We start from the raw sequence: 23,451 nt of genomic DNA, 5'->3' as shown, positions 1-23,451 counted from the left end.
TGTTTCTATTTAAAGCCTGTTCTGTCTGTTTTGTAAATTCATCTTGAGTCATATCTCTTGGCTGGAGCCCTTCAAACCCATTAACTGATGCTGCCATGGACAAAGGAGCCAAACAGTGCATTAGCAACAGCCAGTGCTGCAATGCCCTTTGTAAAGGCCAATTCATTCACCTGAGAAGCTGCATCACTTTGATTTTATCTGAGATTGAGCATTAGATATGGAGCTGAATTTAATTTTAAAAGAAAGATTGCGCTGCCTCGGGAGCCTGCCTTTAAAAGCCTCTGAATTTGTGTAGGCTATGATTAATGATTCGATCTTTGGTTGGCAATTGTGAATATTATTTCATGACAATAATGGTTGTTGTACTTTTCAATACTTTGGTTTGCTTTATCTGTTGTAATATTTTAAGTGCCATTCTTCTTGCTAATCCATAGTTAGGCTAAGTAATTATAAATTAAATAATATAATTAATGTAGTATGACCTGAATATGTGGCCAGACTCTGCGTGGACTATGACGCAATTACTAGCTATGCTTGTTTAGTTGTCTGGCAAAATAGAAATGATTGTGACAACTAATTTTAGAAATCCTCACTTTCAAAACTCAAGTCCACATTGCACATTCGGGTCATTTTCTCTCCTTACTGGGGTTCATTGAGGCGCGTTGCTAAACGCCTGATGGTGCAGTCTGATTGGCCGAGCGGCTCGGATTTAGCCAATCAAGCCCTGGTCCGATGAATAGTTCACTGTTCAAGCGGGCGCGGCCTCGAATCACGGCGGATGGTGAGAGCCAATCAGAGGCAGAAGAAATCAGCCAAGGCCATCGTCAGATGTCGGCGTAGAGAAAACAGGAACGGCTGAAAGGATAGAGAGGGAGGGAGCGAGCAGCCACGCTGTCTGGAGGATAAGTGTCTCCTCCTGCAACCATATCTCGACTGTCAACACACTCAGAGAGACTTCGTACAGTAGGAAATCCCTGAAAGGAGACAACTTGCTATCCTTAATCTTACATAGACCGGTAAGTGGCTTAAAACATCAAGGTAACATGAACTAGTAATATAAACACTGACTACTGAAAGCAGTCTTTCATTTGGGAGTAAATGTAGCGTTAGCGAAATGTATGAAACAGAATATAAAACCAACAGTGACACAGCTCTTTTTGCTCAAAACGCTGTAGAGATCAGTGTTGACGAGCCTTCGCGTAGCTTATCTACATTTATTGTTATTTTCATCATGAATATATCAGTCAGAGCCGTAAGGAGACAGGTTCTACTGGTCTCTACCTGTCATTTAAATGAACGAATGAAGGGCTGTGTTAACACCTTTCACGAATACGGAAGTGTCAGGTGCATGTTATATTCTTGAAAAACCAAATAAACAAATGCAGCACACAAGAAGAATTAAAACAAATGTTCATTTCCTTTAGTTAATTGTAGTCTAGAGATGTTTATCAGGTTATGGCAAGCCGTTTAAACATATATTCCTTAAAAGTACTAGTATCTATAATTGTACTAGTACTAGTATCATATGTTACTATGTAAGTTAAGTTACTATTATATTTTAGTACATGCACACTGTTACTAATTCTATTCGTAAATGGTATCTATTCAATTAGTCATTAGTGCATACTGCAGTTATGACTAATCAATTAGTCACTAGTACTTATGCATTAAATCCTAGTACTTATTCTCTTGCTGCTAGTCACTATCCCTGTAGCACTAAATAACTATTCCGTTAGTATAGTGACTAGTACCAAAGGAATAAGTAATTTAATTAATGAATTGCTACTAGTGAAATTGAGTCTCGAATGGATTGCTCGCTAGCAATTAAAAAAATATTAGTAACAACTAACATACTGATTAGTTTTATAAGAATAAATGTTTAAAGGGATTGCTGTAGTGTGGCATTTAATAAAAGTAAATTAAAGTGAATCTGAATTTGAATAAAGCATTATATAAGCTTGAGCTTAAGTAAGGAGGATCCGTTACGCTTTAGATGAGTAGTAGATCAATCAGGATAGAAATAACGCCAGTCATAAACTTTAGATTTGATATTGCAATTTCTTTAGTGTTATTCAAATTGAACTGTCTAATACAAATATTTGGATCAGACGTGTGTTGGATTTGTGTGGAGGGATAGTAAGATCAATATCTTTAGTGTGACTCCCCCTTCTCCCCACATCCTTCCTATGTGATGAATGATACTGCTGCTGTTTCGTGAGTGAGGGAAACGCAGTTATAAATCAGCTGCATCACTACTAGTGTGATGTGCGACCCCTTAACCAGCTGTGCATTGCAGTATGAGCTGGTGTGCATGATGGAACTGGCCTGCACTTACAGAAAGGCATTACCATCTGACCGCGCCATTGTAAACGGGATCAGATCAGGGCACTGGTGATGTGATTCTGCGTGCAGTAAAATCAATCCTCCGCAGCGCTCTCAGTAATATAGGAAAGAACATGACCCATCAGTTGCTGTAGTGGAGACTATCTACTGAATCTAGAGATACACTGCCAGTTTTTCTCTTGCTCATCCATCTTACGAAAATGTACCACAGAAACCATCACTGTTACTGCACTTATTGTCCTAAAACTGTAATTAATAAATATGGGATCTTTGTCAGTGATTGTAAGCTGTCAGAATCATACAGTACTTTCTTGTTTTGATGAAATTGGCTAATAGGAAGTTACTGGAGATTTAGTGTTTATTTTTTCAGTCTATTTTTTAGGAGATGTGACTGTAGACCTCAGATTACAGCAACTATCAGAAAAATGTAATTGCATAGAACTCTATATAATATAACTTTGCTCCGTAATATACCGGCTTTGTCTCTATTTGGTTATTTCATTTTAAAAGCTGCACATTAAATATTTTCAATGTATGTGTGTGAGTAAGAAGTTGGGTGTTGTAAGATGTTGTGGTTTAGTTTTTTTGGCTTTAAATGCGTTGCTTTCTTCTCAGTCTGTACGTTCATTTACAGCACTCCAGTGAGCTGGATGGGAGATGTGCAGGGAGGATGTTGGGGGTGGAGTGGTCCTCTCTCTTCATTAGTAAATTGTTTGGGTCAAGGACCTGACTGTCTACTAACTGAACGCTCTGTTCTCCTCGCCACATGCATCCACATTAATTCTCATTACAGAAGGGGAGCTTTAGAAACAGTTAGACTTTTATCAAGGTGCATAAAGAAGATAAAATGTCATTCTTATTTAGAGCATTCCTTATTAAGTTTTTTTGTAATGTTGTGAGAAGCCTATTTTTTTATTGTTTTTTTGTTTGTTTGTTTAAAGACCCTTTGATCTTGCAATGAACATATAGCTGCTGATGCTTATATGGAAAATATGTTATTATCTGTTAAAAAATTAATTCAGAATATCACATACACTACCATACAAAAGTTTGGAGTCTGTAAGATTTATTAAATCGTTTTAAAAGAAGTCGCTTATACTCACCAAGGCTTATTTGATAAAAATAAAAACAGTAATATTGTGAAATATTAAAATTTTCAAAGAACTATGTTTTACTTTTAATATATTTTCTAAAGTAATTTATTCCTGTGATATCAAAGCTGAATTTTCAGCATCATTACTCCAGTCTTCAGTGTCACATGATCATTCAGAATTGATGATTTGATGTTCAAGAAACATTTAGCACTATTATCAATGTTGAAAACAGCTGTGATGCTTCATATTTTTGCTGAAACAATGTTACATTCTTTGAATATAATGTTCAAAAGAACATAATTTATTTGAAACAGAAATCTTGTCTAATGTTGTAAATGTCTTTAACTTTTGATCAATTTAATGCATTGCTAAATTTAAAGTTGTTAAACTAGTAATTTCTTATGACGCACATGGCCAAAAATCTTTTGAATGGTCGTGTAATAATTTTTGCAGCATTAGTTTATGTTGTCTGTGTTGTTTTAGCCAGTATAGTGCTAAATGCAGATTGAGATATTTGGCCCCGCTTGTCATTCTCTGTCAACTGGTTTATCTTGTCTTTTTTTTAAACAAAAACGGGTTGTGTTGACCCCGCTGACAGCTTGGCACTTTCGTTCTACTGCACGTCCTGACAGGGTTCAGACAGGCGACTGTGATGTCATTGAATGGGACTTTAGCCTGCCAATCACAAATGCACTCATGTATGAGAGTTTTCACTGCTTGGCACTGTTGACTGAGAGAATGGGAATAATAATTTCTACCTCATAAAGGTGTTGTGTGCCATAAGATTTGGTGAAATTGGTTATAAGGACAGTGTCATACAATATTGTCTACCTCATACTCTACTGTATGCCTGTCTGGATGTTTTTTCTTTTCTTTTGGTTTAAGAAAGCTTAGTTGATTAGTGCAGTTGTACCTGATTGTGCTTCTGTTGTGTGTCAGTCAGACTGCAATGGTTGCTCTTGTCTTATGGCACAGCACGAAGTCCATGTCTAATCAAATCAGGGTGAGCATCGAGCCTATTTTTAGCTGCCTTCCCTAATTCAGGAAAAGGTAAAAAGAGAGAGACCAGCAGATGAACTGTGTGACAAAGTCAAATGTAATCCAGCATAAGAGAAAATGCCTGCAAAAATGACAAATTCTACAGAATATTTGTAAATGTTACGTTTGTTTCAGCAGGATGCTATGTAGATGTGCTATCTGAATGTGTTAGTTTTACTTAGCCACTCAAGTTCCTGGTCAGTTTCCTGGAAAAAGCGAAACGGACAAAGCAATTATTGTAAAGCCATGTATTTAAAATGCAATATACAAATTATTGACATACCAACCTAACATAAGTAAATCTAGCAGAAACTGTATATATGTGTGTGTGTTTATTTAGCCTTATTTATTTGAATTACTTTTTGTTGATTTATTTATTTAGCCTTATTAGTCTTTCTATTGATTTATTCATTGCACTGATCAGACATGCATACCCGCTGCTGGTTCGTAAAGCAGTTTGAAAGGTTGCTGCTCATTTATTGGTCTCAAGTGGCTGATGGTTAATGAGTTGCTGTGTGTCTTTCTCTGCAGAGCTTTTTTAGTCGTCTAGCACCATGTCAGCCAAAGCCATCTCCGAGCAGACAGGGAAGGAATTCCTTTACAAACACATTTGCACTACAGCCGCCGTACAGAACCGCTTCCGCTATGCTAATGTGACAGCAGAAACTGACTGGGAGCGACTGGCTCAGGATCACCCCTGGCTTCTGACGGAGGTAAGACAGAGCTGTTGGAAGTAACTGACCTGGGAATGGGATCACATTTGGGCTTGAGATGAAACTGATACGGTCATGTGGTGCAACTCAATGATCAGAGACCTCATGATTAATGAACATGAGGCACTTGTACAAAGGCCAAAAATTATAAAATAGTGCAGGTAGAATTAGAGGACTCGTTCTGTGTGTCTGTCTCAGACAGATTTACAAACACTGTGTGCTCTTGGACCATAATAAGTGACTTGGTTTTAATCTCTATTCAATGGTTTACTTGTTTGCCACAATAATGCAATGTCTTTGAATCTTCATTTGGGAGGGTGTTGGGGGGAGGGTTCTCAGCAAAAAAAAATTTTTTTTTTTTTTTTAAATCATCATATTATGCAATTAATTTGAGTGAGTTTTTCTAAAATTAGATCATATCCTAAATATTGTTATATTATAATTATTATATTATGAATTCAATTAAATCTTAATTCAATTGTATTATAAATGTTTATATTATAATTATATATTTAAAAATATTAACATGCATTAGGAAATGTACATAGTATTTTATTGCAATAAAAATATAATGCAACTGTTACAATGATTGTTCTTGTCGTAGAATAGTCTTGAGTAGTTTCTCCAAATGATTCAAGAATCATGTGAAGTCTTACTATTGCCAACACTTCTAATTAGACTTCTGAGACCTTTATGCAGGGCAGTTCTGTTGAGGGCTCAGCATGAGGGGTAAAAGAAATCATATAGAGAGACATTGAGGATGTTGGACGGAGAGGATGGCAGTCATTAGTATGCTACTTCACTAGCAGGTCAATTAAAGCAGCTAAAGTGAGCATAGCAGAATTTCTCAAATGACAGTACAGGGACAGTTTCTGCTGAAAAAGCACTCTAATCACCTTTATGGAGGAGCCCAGAGGGTAAAATCATATTAGATATGACTCATGTCTCTCCGTCTCCCGGACCGAGACCGCTATAGAGAACGGTTTCATTAGGAAGTCACATATAGATCTCAAATTTCATTTATCGTCCTCCTGCCTTCTGTTTGCGACCACATTGAAAATTAGAGTGGTTTTTATTTTGATGTGTTGTGTGGTTGAGTTTTTAGGATTTATTTATAAAAAAATAATTTTTTAAACTTACTGTTTAGATCTTATTGTCCATTTCACTTCAGCCTTGGATTTTGTCACAGATTGTAACATTTGTGTATTTTCCATTCATTGTTGTTTTGCAATAATATTGGCAGCATGACTTTGTAAGTTATAATCAGTATTTGATGTTTCTGTCCAGCGGTTAGTCGTTAAGCCAGATCAGCTGATCAAGCGCAGAGGGAAACTGGGACTGGTGGGTGTGAACCTGGATCTGAAGGGTGTGAAGGAATGGATCAAACCCCGTCTTATGAAGGAGACAGCGGTAAGGACAGATACCAACACTGCCTCATGCAGTTTTTGCATCCCAATATATCATATATCATGCCCCTGCATACATCAACAAAAACGTTTTTGCTGAGAGAAAGACATACATTTGCGTTATATATATTTTTTATATGATAATTTTAATATTGTAATATTTTTCTGTCTTTCATCTGCTAGACTGGTCATAGCCCCTGTTGACTCTCCCACTTTCAAGGGAGCGTTTCATTGTTTGTCCCACCTTGTCATCCCTTTATTTTTCTCTCCCTCTCTTTGAAATGTCACCTCGCCTTCCTCTTTCTCTCTAGCTGATTTATATCAACTGGCCTTTTGGCCCACTGTTGTGACTGCAGGACAAATGAGATTGGTGTGTGTGTGTGTGTGTGTATGTGTGTGTGTGTTTGGCTTGCAGCTCTGCTTGTCAAATCTTTCACTTTTCTCAGGGAGTCTCTAAACACTGAAGTGCAATCACTGGTGCACAGCACAAGCCTTTATACTGTCTGAACACTTGCTCTCCTCTTCTCTACCTCCTCCTCCCCATCCCTGGCCTCCTTTTCTTCTGCCTCTTACATAAATCTCTTTTCATTGTTTGCTTTCGGTCTGAATCTAAAAGCTTCTCCTGATGAAAAACAGTTTCTGATGTTTAATCCCTTAAGGAAAAGCCTGATATACAAGCATAAGATTTTAAAATCTCTCTGTCTCTCAGGTGGGGAAGGCTAAAGGCATTCTCAAGAACTTCCTGATTGAGCCCTTTGTAGCCCACAAGCAGGTGAGCCTGTCTTTAATAATAATAATAATAATGTATTGTATCAAAATTATATTATTTTATTATATGTATTATATATATATTTTTTTATAGTAGGGGTTATATTATTTGCATGGTTTTAATATCTATTATTATGTATGTTAATGGATTAAAATTTAGAAAGAGAGAGGTAACATTGTTCAATTGTGACTTTCCCTCAGGAGGAGGAGTTTTATGTGTGCATCTATGCCACACGTGAAGGCGATTACGTGCTCTTCCATCATGAGGGCGGTGTGGACGTGGGTGACGTGGACTCTAAAGCCATGAAGCTCCTCGTGGGAGTGGATGAGAAGATCAGTGCGGACGCAGTCAAGAGTCAGCTCCTCACACACGCCGCTGCAGATAAGAAAGAGTGAGTCAGACAGTCAGATCAAATACATAAATAGAACATATCGAATGAATATGAATACATTTTACCATGTTTAATTCCATTCAGCAGGACTGCACTGATTTTCTCCCAAAATTGTAGTGGGGGTTAAATGTATAGTCTCTCACTATAGTCATCTATAGTTTTTTGGATAGTTTATTTAGCCTTTTTTTGTTGTGCTGAGGTGTTTACTCTACATTTTCTATGTTTTTGTCATTAAATAAGTTTAAATATGGCGGTCTACTTTATTTTATTTTATCAGACAATCAACAAAGTCTGTAAACACTCCTCTTTATTTTTTATGTTGATTTAGCTTCCTTGTAAAGACCACTCTTGGGGAAATAAAAGCATCATTTAATTACCTCAAAACCCTCTTAAAGGCCCCCTCTGTATCGCTGAACACAAGAGGCTGCAGGCAATTCTTGGTCCTCCTGGTACATGCATATCAGGAGAACCGTGAACAAAAATGAGAGAGTGGAAGAGGAAGGGGAAGGGAGGAAAAACAATCAAATGAGGTGCTCTCAGCTGTGCTGGCAGGAGCTGAGGGCACTTTGATCCATTACACAAATGAGATCTTTCCTCTTTCCTCTTTCCCCGTGTCCACCCACCCTCCAGTATTATTCAGTTCACGTCTATAAACCCTGTCTGTCTTTTTGATGGCACACGCGCACACACATGCTTTGACATCTCGTTCTGGCTGGCCTCACCGTCTTGGCTGACATTGAGATTGACGGGGAGATCGTTTGGCAGCATTGGCTGATATCCACACCTCACTTTCGATTCATCCATCTGTTTTTACTCATCCTCTTCTCAGTCAGTCATGCATACAACACTCTTAGAAAAAAAATTACAGCTTGAAAAATGGCACACAACTCCCTTTCTCAAATATTGTGGCATGAAGGATAATGTTTTCCTCCTAAATCTCTCTTTTGTCATCTTCACCAAGTACATTTACTGGCATCCCGCGAGGCCCTCCCTCTTCCTCCAGCTATTCTGTCTCCTCGTCGTTTCTCGTGTATAATTTGTGTTCTCTGGACTATGGGCCGTCACAGTTTTCTTTTTCTTTTTTTTTTTTTATGAGGTGGATGACTGATGATTCTCTCACTCTCTCTCCTCCCTCATGTCTCCCTTTATTTTCCCTCGTTACTCCAAACACCAGCTGTTTTGGTTACAGATTCTGTCATTAAATTGAGTGTTGTTACTGTTTCCAGTCAATTTCTGTTTTCAATTTGTTTTGCTTGCAATATCACATCAATTCAGTCTGTATTACCAAAAAAAAGTTATTAATCTGTCAAAGGTTTAGGGTCAGGTTTTTTTTTTAAAGATATGAATTTATTCAGCAAGGAAGCATTAAATTGATCAGTAGTGACAGTAAAGAATTTATTTGAAACAGAAATCATTATAAATGTATGTTCTTTTGAACTTTTTTTTCATCAAAGAATCCTGATATAAATGTATCAAAAGTTTCCACAAAAAAAGTAAGCAGCACAGCTGTTTTTAACATTGATAATAATAAGAAAGTTTAGCTTTGCCACCACAGGAATAAATGCAACTTTAAAATATATTAAAATTAAAAAAGATTATTTTAAATTGTAGTAATATTTCACAGTATTGCAGGTTTTAATGAATTTGATCAAATGAATGCAGCCTTGGTAAGCATAAGAGATTTCTTTCTAAAACTTTTTAGAAATTCTTACTGACCCCAAACTTTTGAACATTAGTACATCTAAAATCATTTAAACAAGTGCCAATGGAGTAAAAAAAAAAGAGCTTAATTTCAGACTTTCTGTACTTCCATTTGTTTGTTAATTTATTTGAGTTTTAAATGACAGTCATTAAACCACAAATCCATACTTATTTTGGGTGTGTTAAGTCAGTGATGAGATTTTGTGGTGTTGAACTAAACTAAACTACTTTGTGTCAGTTTAACATGTTCACAGTATTTAATGTAACAATAATATTCTAATAATTGAATATTACATGGAGGTATTTTTTATTATTATTTTTTTTGTCTCTGCAGGATGTTGACTAGTTTCCTGGTGGGATTGTTCAACCTTTATGAAGACTTATTCTTTACATACTTGGAGATCAACCCTCTTGGTAAGTCACAAAAGCAGCCCACCCCACCTCAGCTGTCAGCCAGACTTCTGATTCAGTTCTTCCCAATGTCTTGGCACAGTTGGTTCGCTCTATGGAGACCAAAGACAAACCACTTCCAGTTCTTTTTTGAGGCAGTAAAAGTTCTACTTGCTCATTATGTTCTTATGACTAAGAACAAGTCTTATGTTAAAAATATTTTACGCTTATTTTCTTTCATTACTAAAGGCCGAACTCTGATCCAACTTGGTGTCAAAAAATAAATAAAAATCTGAATATTTTGAGAAAATGAAGGCGATAGATTGCTAGTTAATTAACATGGATGCTGTTTGATGGTGACTAGAGATGTTTCACAGTGCGCTAATTAATAATCCCTTGTGCCCTATGGCATCTGTTTCTGTGTTATGAACTGAATTTCTAACTTCCTTTGATGTTCCTGTTTGTGATTTTTCTATATAAATCACATTTTTATCATTGCACATGTGAAAAGTCTACTTCTCGGCCTGTTAGAAAATATGCTCTGTCTGCACAAGTTTTACATTTTCTTTAAACCAAAAGAATGCATGACTCAAGAATTATATATACCAATAAATATCAAAATATTGCCACACTTGGATGTGGCTGAAAACGCATGCCATCACCTCAACATCACATATCTACAACACAACCCAAAGCATTCAGTAACTGTGAGATTTAAATTCATTCAAATTCTTTATTGCCTAAGGCAGGCAAGAAACGCAAAGTGCAATCAGTTTATGAAGTTCAAGCTGGTAAGAACAAATGCTCTCTTTTTCTCTGTCAGTGGTCACTAAGGATGGAGTGTATGTGCTGGACATGGCTGCTAAAATCGATGCCACAGCCGATTACTTGTGTAAAGCCAAGTGGGGTGATGTGGAGTTTCCCCCTCCCTTCGGCAGAGAGGCCTATCCTGAGGTAACAATACTTGTCACATGTATTTTGTTGCATAGAATTGTAGATTTTCAGTGATTCAGTTGCCATCTAAACATTATTTTTTATGAGTTAATCTATAAGCCCAACAGGGAACAGGAAGGAATCGCTTGCCTTTATAAATTTGTTTTTGTCGATTCATCAATCGGAAGCTTGTACTTCTCGTATTCTGCTGCATTTGCTTACTTTCACTTCTTCTTAAGAATATGATTTAATAATTAATTGGTAGCAGTCTTTCATAAATCATTAATGGCGTTCAAACTCCCCACACAGACAGTGACGAGTCATTGCAGGGAGATAGTGGTGTGTCTCCCGCTCTTTGTCACTGTTGGCAGGATGTATTGACGCTATGTTTATCTGACAGAAGGCTGCTTTAATTGGTCTCACACACACAGAGACAATAGCTGTTATAACAGACTGGTTTAGCTGAAAAAACAACAACAAAAAAACCAAGTTGGCTTATTAATAAATAACTTTAGGTACAATGTGTTACCTTTCTGTTTAATGTGCTGCTATAATTGGTTCATATGAGTTGAACAGAGAAGAGTCTTTGCTTCATTAAATATTTTGCCAACACTGTCCTCAAGCCATTTCATGAAGTTTCTGCTTTTTTGTCATTTATGAGCAAATTATTTGCTTCATTATGGCATTTGCTTAGTATATCCACTTATGCTGAACTGACATGTTCATGTTACATGTTGATTTTTTTTAACCAAATGATGTAACCAAACCCAGCTATATGGGAATTAACAAAAAAGTACAGGATAAAAGCCTTTTTATAACCTTCCTGTAGGAGGCATACATAGCTGATCTAGATGCTAAGAGTGGCGCCAGCCTCAAGCTCACTCTCCTGAACCCTCGTGGACGGATCTGGACCATGGTGGCAGGGGGCGGAGCTTCTGTTGTGTACAGGTACCTGTCACTCAAGAGTTAAGTCCAGTTTGCATATTGATGCAAATGGATCACGTATGGATAAATCTCAGTGTTAATTGCTTAAATTGAAAGTGATATTTCATCCAAAAATGGCATTCTCAATCTGTATAACTTTCTTCTTCAGAACACAAAAGAAATTTTGAAAACACATTTGCCCACACAAAGTCAATGGGGTCCAAAACAACATTGGACACCATTTACTTTTTTTACTGTATTGTTTGGACAAAAAAAAAAACACCAAGACATTGGTCAAAATATAATCTTTTGTGTTCCACAGAAGATAAAAAGTCATGCAGACAAAATATTCATCCTAAATCTTAATAGAGTAGCTTGGAATAGCAAAATTATAGTTCGAGACAGTTAGAAGGGAAATGCTGGTATAATGAGCAGAACTCTTGTGCTTCATGGTCTGAGAGATGAAGCAGATACCTGTCTGAGCCAGATGCTGAGAGCTAAATGACATTACCCATCCATGCTTGATAACTATTATCTGGAGGTTTATGTTTCACTACTGCATCTGTCCTTCTCTCTGGATGGAGGGAGCAGATAGAGCGAGAAAGACTAATTAGGATGTGTATGTGCTGTCCTCTGAGAGTGGAAGATCAAGAAACCAAATGTTTTCTTATTTATGCTCACAAAAAAACTAATAAAACCCATGCTAGATTTACTGGATAATTTGACTTGCTCTATTTGCTCTGCAATTTTGGGATTTAATTGGGATCTCCCTGATAAATATTTTTGACATTACATTTAACTTCACATGTTTGATGTTATGCGTTTTTGTGTCTGTCTGTGTCTATTAGCCAACAGGTTAACCTATTATAATTTTCCTCACTCATAGTGATACAATTTGTGACCTGGGTGGTGTCAATGAACTGGCCAATTACGGCGAGTATTCGGGAGCTCCTAGTGAGCAACAAACATATGATTATGCTAAGACAATCCTCTCCCTCATGACCCGTGAGAAACACCCTGATGGTACGTTCATTATAATCTTGTTGTCCAACTGCTTCTTTATTAGTCTTTCACTGATTAGAATGATTTTTTTAAAGTGTTTTTTTAACATCATTTCTTGTCTAAAGGTTGTCTTTAATCATTTCCGATTTTATCATGTTAAAGTTGTTCACTTGAAAGAATTACATTTTTGGGGGGGTTGTCCCACACTCAGACTTCAACTCTCCTTCTATAAGAAAATAAAAAGTATTTTTAGTGATAGACTAACTTGTGTTAGCAATCTTAAATGGATAGTTCACCCAAAAATGAACATTGTCAATCATTTACTCACCCTAATGTTGCTCCAAACCTGTATGAGTTTCTGTCTTCTGCTGAATACAAAAGAAGATATTTTTGTTGAAGGATATTGGTAACCAAACAGTTGATGGTAGCCATTGACTTCCATAATGATGTCAGAATTATAATTTTTGGGTGAACTATCCCTTTAAGTCTTAAAAAATCTCTTTTTTTCAACCAGAACGTAAAAAAGGTAATTACTATATATTATATACTGTGTTTGATTAAAATTAAGACCATGATTGTATTCCAGGGCATGTGATAAATGTTTCCTGAAACATTCTGTAATCTGTATGTTAAAGAAGTTTCATGTATTTGCGGTATCCCATGTGTCACCATTCGTTTCTCTTGTGTAGGTAAAGTCCTGATCATTGGAGGCAGCATTGCCAACTTCACTAACGTAGCAGCAACATTCAAGGTTAGATCTGAGAGTCCCTCACGCTATTGTGCATTTTTGCTATCTATTTGTGTTAGCAGAATATGAATATTATTGCATTAGCATTAGCAGAATATGAATATATATGATATGCAAACAGGCATGTCACCCTGTAGCCCAAGACTGGTTGCCCACTGAAGCTAAGCAGGGCTGAGCCTGGTTAGTACTTGGATGGGAGACATCATTGGAAAACCAGGTTGCTGCTTGAAGAGGTGTTAGTGAGGCCAGCAGGGAGTGCTCACCCTGTGGTCTGTGTGGGTCATAACGCCCCAGTAAAGTGATGGGGACATTATATTGTCAAAGAGTACCGTCCTTCAGATGAGACGTTAAACGTCCCACAGACTTTCTGTGGTCATTAAAAATCCCATGGCACTTCTTGGCCACATTCCACCCGGTCTTTGGTGTTTTATGCCCCCAACATCACCTTCCAGGCAGCGAGGGGATGGGTAGGTTTAAGGTTGAGGGTAGGGTTAGCTGCCTCTAAGGAGCCATTGGGGGCTTAAAACACCATCGAGCCATTCCACCCATTGGCCCTTGCCAATCATGGCCTCCTAATAATCCCCATCCACTGAATTGGCTCTATCACTCTCTCTCCTCTCCACCTGTAGCTGGTGTGTGTTGAGTGCACTGACACCATTGTACTGTGGCTTTCCGTCGCATCATCCAAGTGGATGCTGGACACTGGTGGTGGTTGAGGAGAGATCCCCTGACTGGATTGTAAAGCGCTTTGGGTGTACAGTAGTACATATGAAAGTGCTATATAAGTGCCTCATTCACTCAGTCATTCATTCAATATTGTAACCCACACCCATAATGTGTTTGTTTGTCTGTTTGTCTATATATACCAGGGTATCGTCAGGGCTATCAAAGATTACCAGGACCCTCTGAAAGAGCATGAGGTCACTGTATTTGTCCGTCGTGGTGGCCCAAACTACCAGGAAGGTTTAAGAGTGATGGGGGAAGTTGGTGAGTTTGTTCATGTGCGCGTTGTGTATAAAAAAATCAACAGTTCTGTTCTTGATCTCATGTTAATGTCTTTTGTGTGTGTGTCTGTCTATGTGTGTGTGTGCGCAGGAAAGACCACCGGTATCCCCATTCATGTTTTTGGCACTGAGACCCACATGACCGCTATTGTTGGGATGGCACTAGGTCACAGGCCAATCGCCACACAGCCTCGTGGTGCCGCCCACACTGCTAACTTTCTTCTCAACGCTAGCGGTGGAACCACGGTGAGTGATTATTTGTCTTACTTTCAGTGTGCTTGCATTAAAAACCTCTCATAGCCTCAAGGATGTCATTCGATGATTCAGGGCTTTCAGTAAAGTTTTCTGTTGAGTCTTTCTTCACTGGTTTTAGAGATCACATCTTAATATGCTGTTTGTGCCCCTAAGTGTTACCGTAAATCACATTATGACCAATAAATAATTATCTTTCTTACTACTATCCTCTCTCTCCCGCTCCCAGACTCCCGCGTCCTCCAGATCAGCCTCTTTTTCTGAGGTCAAAACTGGAGCAGAAAACTCATCAGCTCAAAAGACTCGTGCTGGACTTCCTGCAGGTTAGTGCAAATTTGACCACACTCTCACAAGCAGGCAATCACAGTAACTGAATAGATTTATGGTAGGCTGGTGCACCCCCTACAGACCCATGTTAGGAGGATTTTAAACAGTCATGGACACAAAAGGTGTGTTCGACCTGAAGTGGTGCTGCCCAGACCGATCGGTGTATGACATCAAAGTACTGTGAGAGTGATTAGAGAGCAGACAGTTCTGCATGCTTTTGAATCTCTCTCGCAGTACTTTGATGTCATACACCAATCGATCTGGGCAGCGCCACTTCAGGTCAAACACACCTTTCGATAATAAAATGGATTGTTCTGCCTCTCACTTCTAAGTGGCGGGCCTATGTTCAAAGCTGTTGTAAACACATTCATTGTAAACTCTGGCCGCACATCCTGAATTAATGTGGCAAGTTGCTACATTGCTGTAAATGGCCTACATCTTAGCATATTATTATATGCTTATTACTTCTAATAAACTAAACTTTTTATTGATCATTGATGGTGTGGTAGATTTTTTTTCTCTATTTCGCACCTGACCTAAGTCTACTTGGGTCTCGTCTACAATCGACATCCCCGAACGTCTACAGTCGACGTTAGTTTCTCTGGGTCTCGTCTACAGTCGACGTCCCTGTCCAATAATATTTATACTCTAACGGTCTACGTCGGCCGAGTCAGTAATCCCTAGCTTGTTCCCCTAACTAACTTGCTGCGCAGCAATAATAAACAGACAGACTTCAGCAAATGTCCTTCAAATGCTTTAATCACGGCCGGAAGAGTTCCCGAGCAGTTCTCAGAGAATCTCCCCCAAGAAGAAGCACGGCCGGAGGATCTCAGACAAATTTCAAAAAGAATCCCACCAGTAAACAGGAATACATCAGGTTTTATAGGATAAAGACAGACACAACAAATAAGATCATCGTGACTAACTAATGACTTAACTCACGTCACCTTCTATCAATATGATTGGTTCAATTGGTAAAGCAAGCCCCCACCTTTTTACCTTCTATTACTGGCATAAGCAAAAATATCTCGACTCATCAAAAAACATTGTAAAGGGGGTTGAGAGTTCAGCTGATTACTCAATATATCATGACATAATACAGACAGTATATTTTTTATTTTGTCATGGTCAGCACTTGAGAATTGTCCATAACACAAATAGGCAAAGAACAGAACTTTTTGGTACATTCTGTCCAAAGTGTTAGAATGTTAGACTTAAAAAGGTTTAGATGTTAGAATTGTTAGAATCATGGTTAGTTTAAAAGATAGTTTACTATTTTATCTATTAAAAATCCATCACCATGGCCTTTGTTTTCTTGGGTCACAGTGTGTTCTGTTAATTTCTACATTGATTTTCTAGATTTTATTTAAAGGGATAGTTCACCCAAAAGTGAACTATCCCTTTAAATAAGTTCAGTGGCTTCTGGCGTGTAAAATCTGGATGGCACAGTCTCAGGTCTTCAAATGGCCCTAAAATGTCTTATTTAAAATTTTAACACATGCTGCCATGTTCAGATTAATTTTGTATTATAAAGCCCACATTATGCTTATATTCTGTACGTTCATGATGTTTTCTCAGAACATTTAGTTGATAAGAAATGACACTGTATTGAAAGCATTCCCTTCTGTTATACTCTCAGATGCACTGTAATGTTTTTTTTCTTCTTTCTCTCTTCTCTTTGTCCTCCTGTCTTTATCTCTATAGCCAAAAGCACCACTCTGTTCAGTAACCACACCAAGTCCATAGTGTGGGGGATGCAGACACGTGCGGTGCAGGGCATGCTGGACTTCGATTATGTGTGCTCACGTCAGGAGCCGTCAGTAGCAGCCATGGTTTACCCCTTCACGTGAGTCTTATGAATGCATTTAAAACCCTAGTTTGGAACGGCTGTCATTATAGAGTGATATCTAGTGGTGGAAACCTTGTATTTGAGTGAATTTCTATTCAACAATGTCACTTAACCCCATATCTATTTCTAATGTTAATACACATTATTTCTGTTTTAATCAGTGGAGACCATAAGCAGAAGTTTTACTGGGGCCATAAGGAGATCCTGCTGCCGGTCTATAAGAACATGGCTGATGCAATGAAGAAACATCCAGAAGTGGATGTGCTCATCAGTTTTGCCTCCCTCCGCTCTGCCTATGACAGCACTATAGAGACCATGCAGTACCCACAGGTCTGAGATCAGCATCAGCTGACTGTATATATGCAAATGGCTGTGCTGAGCAGTGGACTAATCCTTACATGTTCACAAACCAATGTGGTCTGATTGTTTGTGTTTTTTATATACAGATTCGCACTATAGCGATCATAGCTGAAGGTATCCCGGAGGCTTTGACTCGAAAGATCATCAAAATGGCAGATGAAAAGGGAGTCACTATCATTGGACCTGCAACGGTATGACTCTAAACTGTGTGTATGTGTATATGTGTATATGTGTATATGTGTATGTGTATATGTGTATGTGTATGTGTGTATGTGTGTATGTGTATATGTGTATATGTGTGTATGTGTATATGTGTATATGTGTATATGTGTATATGTGTATATGTGTATATGTGTATATGTGTATATGTGTATGTGTATATGTGTATGTGTATGTGTATGTGTATGTGTGTATGTGTGTGGCAAAAAAAAATTCCTCAATTGGAAAAATGATTTATAAATTTGTGTTGTTGTTATATAATAATAGAAATTTTTTTTTTTTTATTAATTCTACAATGCATATAAAATTAGATTTGTTTATTATTATTATTATTATTATTAGTAGTAGTAGTAGTTATATAAATATTAGATTTTATATATAATTTATGACTTGATTGGTCATTAAATGACTAATAATGGTAATTCATAATGTAAAATATATATTTATTCTACACATTTTTTAATAAAAATACAGATTTTTTTATTTTACAGAAACTTTTTTTATTCTACAATGAATATAAAATGATTATTATTAGTAGTAGTAGTAGTAGTAGTAGTATCATTAGTAGTAGTGGTAGTAATAATACTACTTTATAAGATAAAACAAAAAATAGATTTTTTTATGGTATTAGTAATAGTAGTAATAATAATAATAATAATTTATGTATGCTGTAGGTCGGCGGTATTAAACCAGGCTGTTTTAAGATTGGTAATACGGGTGGGATGCTGGATAACATCCTGGCGTCTAAGCTGTACAGGCCGGGCAGCGTGGCCTACGTCTCCCGCTCTGGTGGAATGTCCAATGAGCTCAACAACATCATCTCACGCACTACAGATGGAGTTTATGAAGGAGTTGCCATCGGAGGAGACAGGTGTGTGTGTTCAAGTCAACATCTCTTTGATACTAAATATAGTTTGATGCATTGCATCAGTTTAACAATTTGCGTGAGAGTTTAAACCTTCGGCTTATGTCTTTCCTGCAGGTATCCAGGCTCTGTGTTTATGGATCACGTGTTGAGGTATCAAGACACACCAGGAGTCAAGATGATCGTTGTGCTTGGAGAGGTGAGTGTGCCATTTATTCAGCCACTTACACCATTCTTCCTCCCTTGTAAACATAATAAGAGTTTACTGTCACTATATAACTCAGAGCCTGGCTGCAATATGACACTCATGGGTCTTCTCTTCACTTACAGATTGGAGGAAATGAAGAGTACAAGATTTGCAACGGCATTAAAGAAGGCAGGATCACCAAACCTGTGGTCTCTTGGTGCATCGGAACCTGTGCCACCCTGTTCTCCTCTGAGGTGTTAATGACCCAGTGATATTAGACATACTGTATTGAGCATTTGCATTGAGTATAATGTGTTCAAACCTCTTTCAATTGTTAATGGCTGAATTAACTGACTCTAACCTGACTTTGTAGGTCCAGTTTGGCCACGCTGGAGCTTGTGCTAACCAGGCGTCTGAGACTGCAGTGGCTAAAAACCAATCTCTGGAAGAGGCAGGAGCATTTGTGCCCAAGAGCTTTGATGAGCTAGGAGAACTCATCAAGTATGTCCTGTGTCTACTTATGAATTTAACAACTTAAACTGGCCTTCTGTAACCACATATTTGTGTATCCTATAGATCTGTGTATGATAATCTAGTAGCCAAGGGTGTGATCGTGCCTGCTAAAGAGGTTCCTCCGCCCACAGTGCCGATGGATTATTCCTGGGCACGCGTGAGTATGAAGATTATACGTTTGGATGACAAATACTCACTTAGAGTCTCGCCTGGTGGTTTATAGTCATTTGTATGCCCTTCTCTCTGTAGGAGCTGGGTCTGATCCGCAAGCCTGCGTCCTTCATGACGAGTATCTGTGATGAGAGAGGGCAAGAGCTCATTTACGCCGGCATGCCTATTACTGAGGTCTTTAAGTCTGAGATCGGGCTGGGCGGCACCCTCGGCCTGCTCTGGTTTCAGAGGAGGTGTGTTTCACTCTTTGTTTTGAAAACTGCCAGATTTCTTTCACTCTTTACCACCAGTACCTCACATAATTACTCGGTCCTAAATGATTTTCATGTGCGTATTGCAGGCTGCCGCGCTATGCATGTCAGTTCATCGAGATGTGTCTGATGGTGACGGCGGATCACGGCCCTGCTGTGTCTGGAGCTCATAACACCATCGTGTGTGCACGTGCTGGCAAAGACCTGATCTCCAGCCTCACCTCGGGACTCCTGACCATTGTACGGAAACGAAAGACTTTTCCACATACAGTCTGTTTAGCATCAGAAGAGCATCTGTTTCATCACTGGTTCTGTTTGTGTTCAGGGGGACCGTTTTGGAGGTGCCCTGGACGCAGCTGCTAAGCAGTTCAGTAAGGCGTTCGACAGTGGCATGCTGCCTATGGAGTTTGTCAACAAAATGAAGAAAGACGGCAAACTCATTATGGGCATCGGACACAGGGTAAAATCGGTAAGTACACCAACACACACACACACACAAATCTAAAATGTTCGCAAACGTGTTATATTGCAAATGGGTCAATTTCACACTGCTTTTCATGCTTGATTGATTCATTTTCAGATCAATAATCCTGACATGCGGGTGCAGATCCTCAAAGACTTTGTGAAACAGCATTTTCCTGCCACTCAGCTGCTGGACTATGCTCTGGAGGTGGAGAAGATCACCACCTCAAAGGTACAAATGTGTTTTGGATCTCGTTTACACCTGGTATTAACAGTCAATCGCAACATCGTGTTTACATGAACACTAAATAAACCCATCGGGTGGATGTGCGCAGTTGTATGTCACAAGCTTCAAATCAAATCAAATCGTGCTGCTTTTATATATTAATCTGTAAAATGCCCCTCCCCTCGTCCAAAATAAGTCGTCTGTGGACGAGAGTCCGAAGCAAGGACTGATGGGACAAAATTGTCCTGAGTGGAAGGAGAATTTAAGAATGACACGACAGTCATTTATGACACTATATTCAACTACAACAGCTCGTTCCGTGCACCGTGCGCCATTTTGTCATTTCTGTTTTATCACACGCACAGAACTTTCCAGTTTAAATTTTCAATCCGATCGATCAAGTGTTTACATGTCCTATCGAACGGATTAGAAAAGGTTTAAACCACCATTTATAATCCGACGGAAATTTAAATCGGATTTGGCCAATTCAACCCTGATCGACTTTTTTTTTTTTTTTTTCTTGTCTGATTACAAACAGATTATTAGGGTCCATGTAAACGCAGTCAGTGACTCGAGTCGAGCCCTCACAAAATTCCCGAATGCATGGATTCCTATTGAAATGGCTAGATTTTGACAGTGAAAATTCACAGAACAACTGCAAATGTGAACCGCAGCTGTACAAGGAAAACAAGGAAAAACACAGAACAACATGAGATGATAATCTGCTTTTGATAAAAACATATGAATAAATGTAGTAATTGAATGTTGTTTGTGACGTGATGAAAATTCAAGTATAGCGTTTTGTGTTATTGTTTTTTTAATCTCATAAAATCTCTCTTTCTATCAGAAACCAAACCTTATCCTGAATGTTGATGGTTTCATTGGAGTGGCATTTGTGGATCTGCTGAGGAACTGTGGCGGCTTCACTCGGTCAGTAAAACAGGAGTAAAACGTCTTGTGTAAAAGAATAGAGTTATTTTTGTATTATTTATATACTATTATATTATTGATAAATAAAAAAAATTCAATTTGCTTCTTTTTTTTTTTTTTTTTTACTTTCATTTAAGGGTGGTTCAGACCTGTATATTGTTTGCTTTGTTCCGAAACAGGGACTTCATTTGTTACAGTGTTGCATTTCTTTTTCTTGATTCGGTTATCTTTCACAAGGCAACAGTTCAAAGCCTACCAAAATGTGTTTATTGAAAGTCACATGCTTATTGTGGTTTTATCTGTAGCTGTCGTGACACACGCAACACGAATGTAGCCGTCATTCCTGCTCTAACTGATAAATTATATATATTTAATTAGATTTAAAAATTATTAACATGTGTATAAATATAACATAATATATATGCAGTTATATCATTTATAATGCAGTTAGAGCTGGATTGGAGGCTTCTTCTGAATAAAATAGCAATTAAACAACATTATAAGATGAAGAGGTTTTCATCTCTTATAATGAGATGAAGTTTGGTTTTCAACTGTGTTCATAATGTGCTCACTTACAGAATCAGACACCGCTGCTTTTTATATGACATTTCCCGTTATGAATTGAAACTGCTTGGTTTGTTGAGTTCGTTTTCAATTGGGACGAGACCACCTCGTTCAGGCGATCTCAGAATGATTGTTTTGGTGCGTATCCGAGCGCGATTGCCATGTTCCTATATGCTTAAACGGGAAACAAACACTCAAAACAAGCCAGGTGTTGAAAATGCCTCAGTAATTGTATGTGCTTTTGTCTTTTTTAGTAGTTTTTTAATATTTCTATTTAACTATTTTTAGTTAATTTTAGAAAATAAACTTACTTCTATTTCAATAAACGAAAATGATTTTCAATAGTTTTAGATAACAATAATAATACTAGTGAAGAAAAGTGTTCATGTAAATAGTCGTAAAGATAAGACTGATCTTTCATGCACTTTCTTTCTCTTGCACAGCGATGAGGCAGATGAGTTTGTGGAAATCGGAGCACTGAATGGAATCTTTGTGTTGGGACGCAGCATGGGATTCATAGGTTTGTGTGTGTGTGTGAGAGATCTCTCTCTCTCTATCTCTATCTCTATCTCTCTCTATCTATATCTCTCTATCTCTCTATCTATCTATCTATCTCTATCTATCTATCTCTGACGTGTCTGTTATGAAGTAATGTAATTTAAACAACCTTATCTCTTTTTATGCAGGTCATTATCTGGACCAGAAGCGGTTGAAGCAGGGTTTGTACCGCCATCCTTGGGATGATATTTCTTATGTACTTCCGGAACACATGACCATGTAATGACAGAATCCAGATCTCGCTGAACCTGTATGCTATGAAGTCAAAAGAAGTTTGTGTGTGTCTGTGTAAATGTGTATATACACTCCTCCAGCTGTGTGTTACATTTTTATTTCGTTTTTTTTTTTTTTTTGCGTTTTTTTTTTCTCTGTTTTGATGTTTTGTGATCTTGTGAAAATGTGAGGGTGTAAAACTGAGTTACTGTCCTGCTATAAACTGTAGTTGTAACCTGTCATTAGCCTTATTGCCCAGTATTGATTGCAAAGCCATTTTAAAACTGTGAAAAACACCCTAACACATTCCATATCTCTGTAGTAAACATCTCATGTATGTCTGCAACACGTAAATCTGCTTGTCACGTCAGTGTGCCTACAAAAGGGAACTAAAATGCCTGGTTGCTGGAATCTTCCCAGCATAATTTGTTTTCCAAGCAGCCATGACCTTAAACTGAACTTTTGAAGAAGCATTTAAAGAATGACATTGGCAGACTCAAGTGTCCCAATAGTTAGATTGTGATTTTAAAAAAAAAAATATTTCGATTAGTATGCTGTCAATATGACGTCTATAATTAACACAGTGCAGTAATCCACTGCGCATAACAGCGAGCAATAGCTTCATGTGTGTTTATAAGGCTTAATTGTCTTAAATGTCAGATCAACTAAGTTGTAAGTTGTTATTTTTTAAAACTAATATATATATATATATACAGTTTAACCTGATACTTTGGCCATCAATGTTATTTGTAAACGTACAGCGTGCCATAAAGTTCACAATGTTTACAGTCCATCTGCCAGTGCAGCAGTATGAAGATCGGATGAAGCTGTTCAGTGTCTGATATTTGCTTAAATTAGCTGGTTAAAAATAAAATTAATCACATATATTCAATATACTTTTTTTCATTACATCCAATCTCATCTGTGATGACCAATAACCTTAATTTGTTTTAAAGCAGATGCATTTGTTATGTATTTTTTTTCTTGTAGTAATTATAAAAATTAATAAAGATATCAAAGACCATTTACTTTATGAACTTTGGTGGTG

At 37.8% G+C, this 23,451-nt stretch overlaps 1 protein-coding gene across 1 annotated transcript; it reads left to right on the top strand.

Annotated features, from left to right (window-relative positions):
• Positions 1-851: 851 nt before the first annotated feature.
• On the top strand, positions 852-23,427 carry aclya (ATP citrate lyase a). Its single transcript, XM_079865728.1, has 28 exons — positions 852-1,016; positions 5,007-5,188; positions 6,476-6,598; positions 7,304-7,366; positions 7,564-7,754; positions 9,790-9,869; positions 10,669-10,799; positions 11,608-11,726; positions 12,589-12,725; positions 13,394-13,455; positions 14,322-14,439; positions 14,548-14,702; positions 14,938-15,031; positions 16,740-16,881; positions 17,046-17,214; positions 17,331-17,435; positions 18,138-18,334; positions 18,446-18,527; positions 18,659-18,769; positions 18,889-19,016; positions 19,092-19,185; positions 19,278-19,432; positions 19,540-19,690; positions 19,776-19,919; positions 20,031-20,144; positions 20,986-21,068; positions 22,076-22,152; positions 22,319-23,427. The coding sequence occupies exons 2-28, from the start codon at positions 5,030-5,032 to the stop codon at positions 22,411-22,413; spliced, it is 3,279 nt and encodes a 1,092-aa protein (XP_079721854.1). The 5' UTR covers positions 852-1,016; positions 5,007-5,029; the 3' UTR covers positions 22,414-23,427.
• Positions 23,428-23,451: the final 24 nt, after the last annotated feature.

This window comes from Squalius cephalus (genome assembly GCF_949319135.1).
Source record: "Squalius cephalus genome assembly, chromosome: 1".
NCBI lineage: Eukaryota > Metazoa > Chordata > Actinopteri > Cypriniformes > Leuciscidae > Squalius > Squalius cephalus.
This window is presented reverse-complemented; position numbering and strand designations above follow the sequence as displayed.

Coding starts and splice junctions, on each gene's coding strand:
- aclya (XM_079865728.1), top strand. CDS start 5,030: ATGTCAGCCAAAGCCATCTCCGAGCAGACAGGGAAGGAATTCCTTTAC. Junction 11,727..12,588: donor GGAGCTTCTGTTGTGTACAG/GTACCTGTCACT, acceptor CCTCACTCATAG/TGATACAATTTGTGACCTGG. Junction 20,145..20,985: donor AGAAGATCACCACCTCAAAG/GTACAAATGTGT, acceptor TCTTTCTATCAG/AAACCAAACCTTATCCTGAA.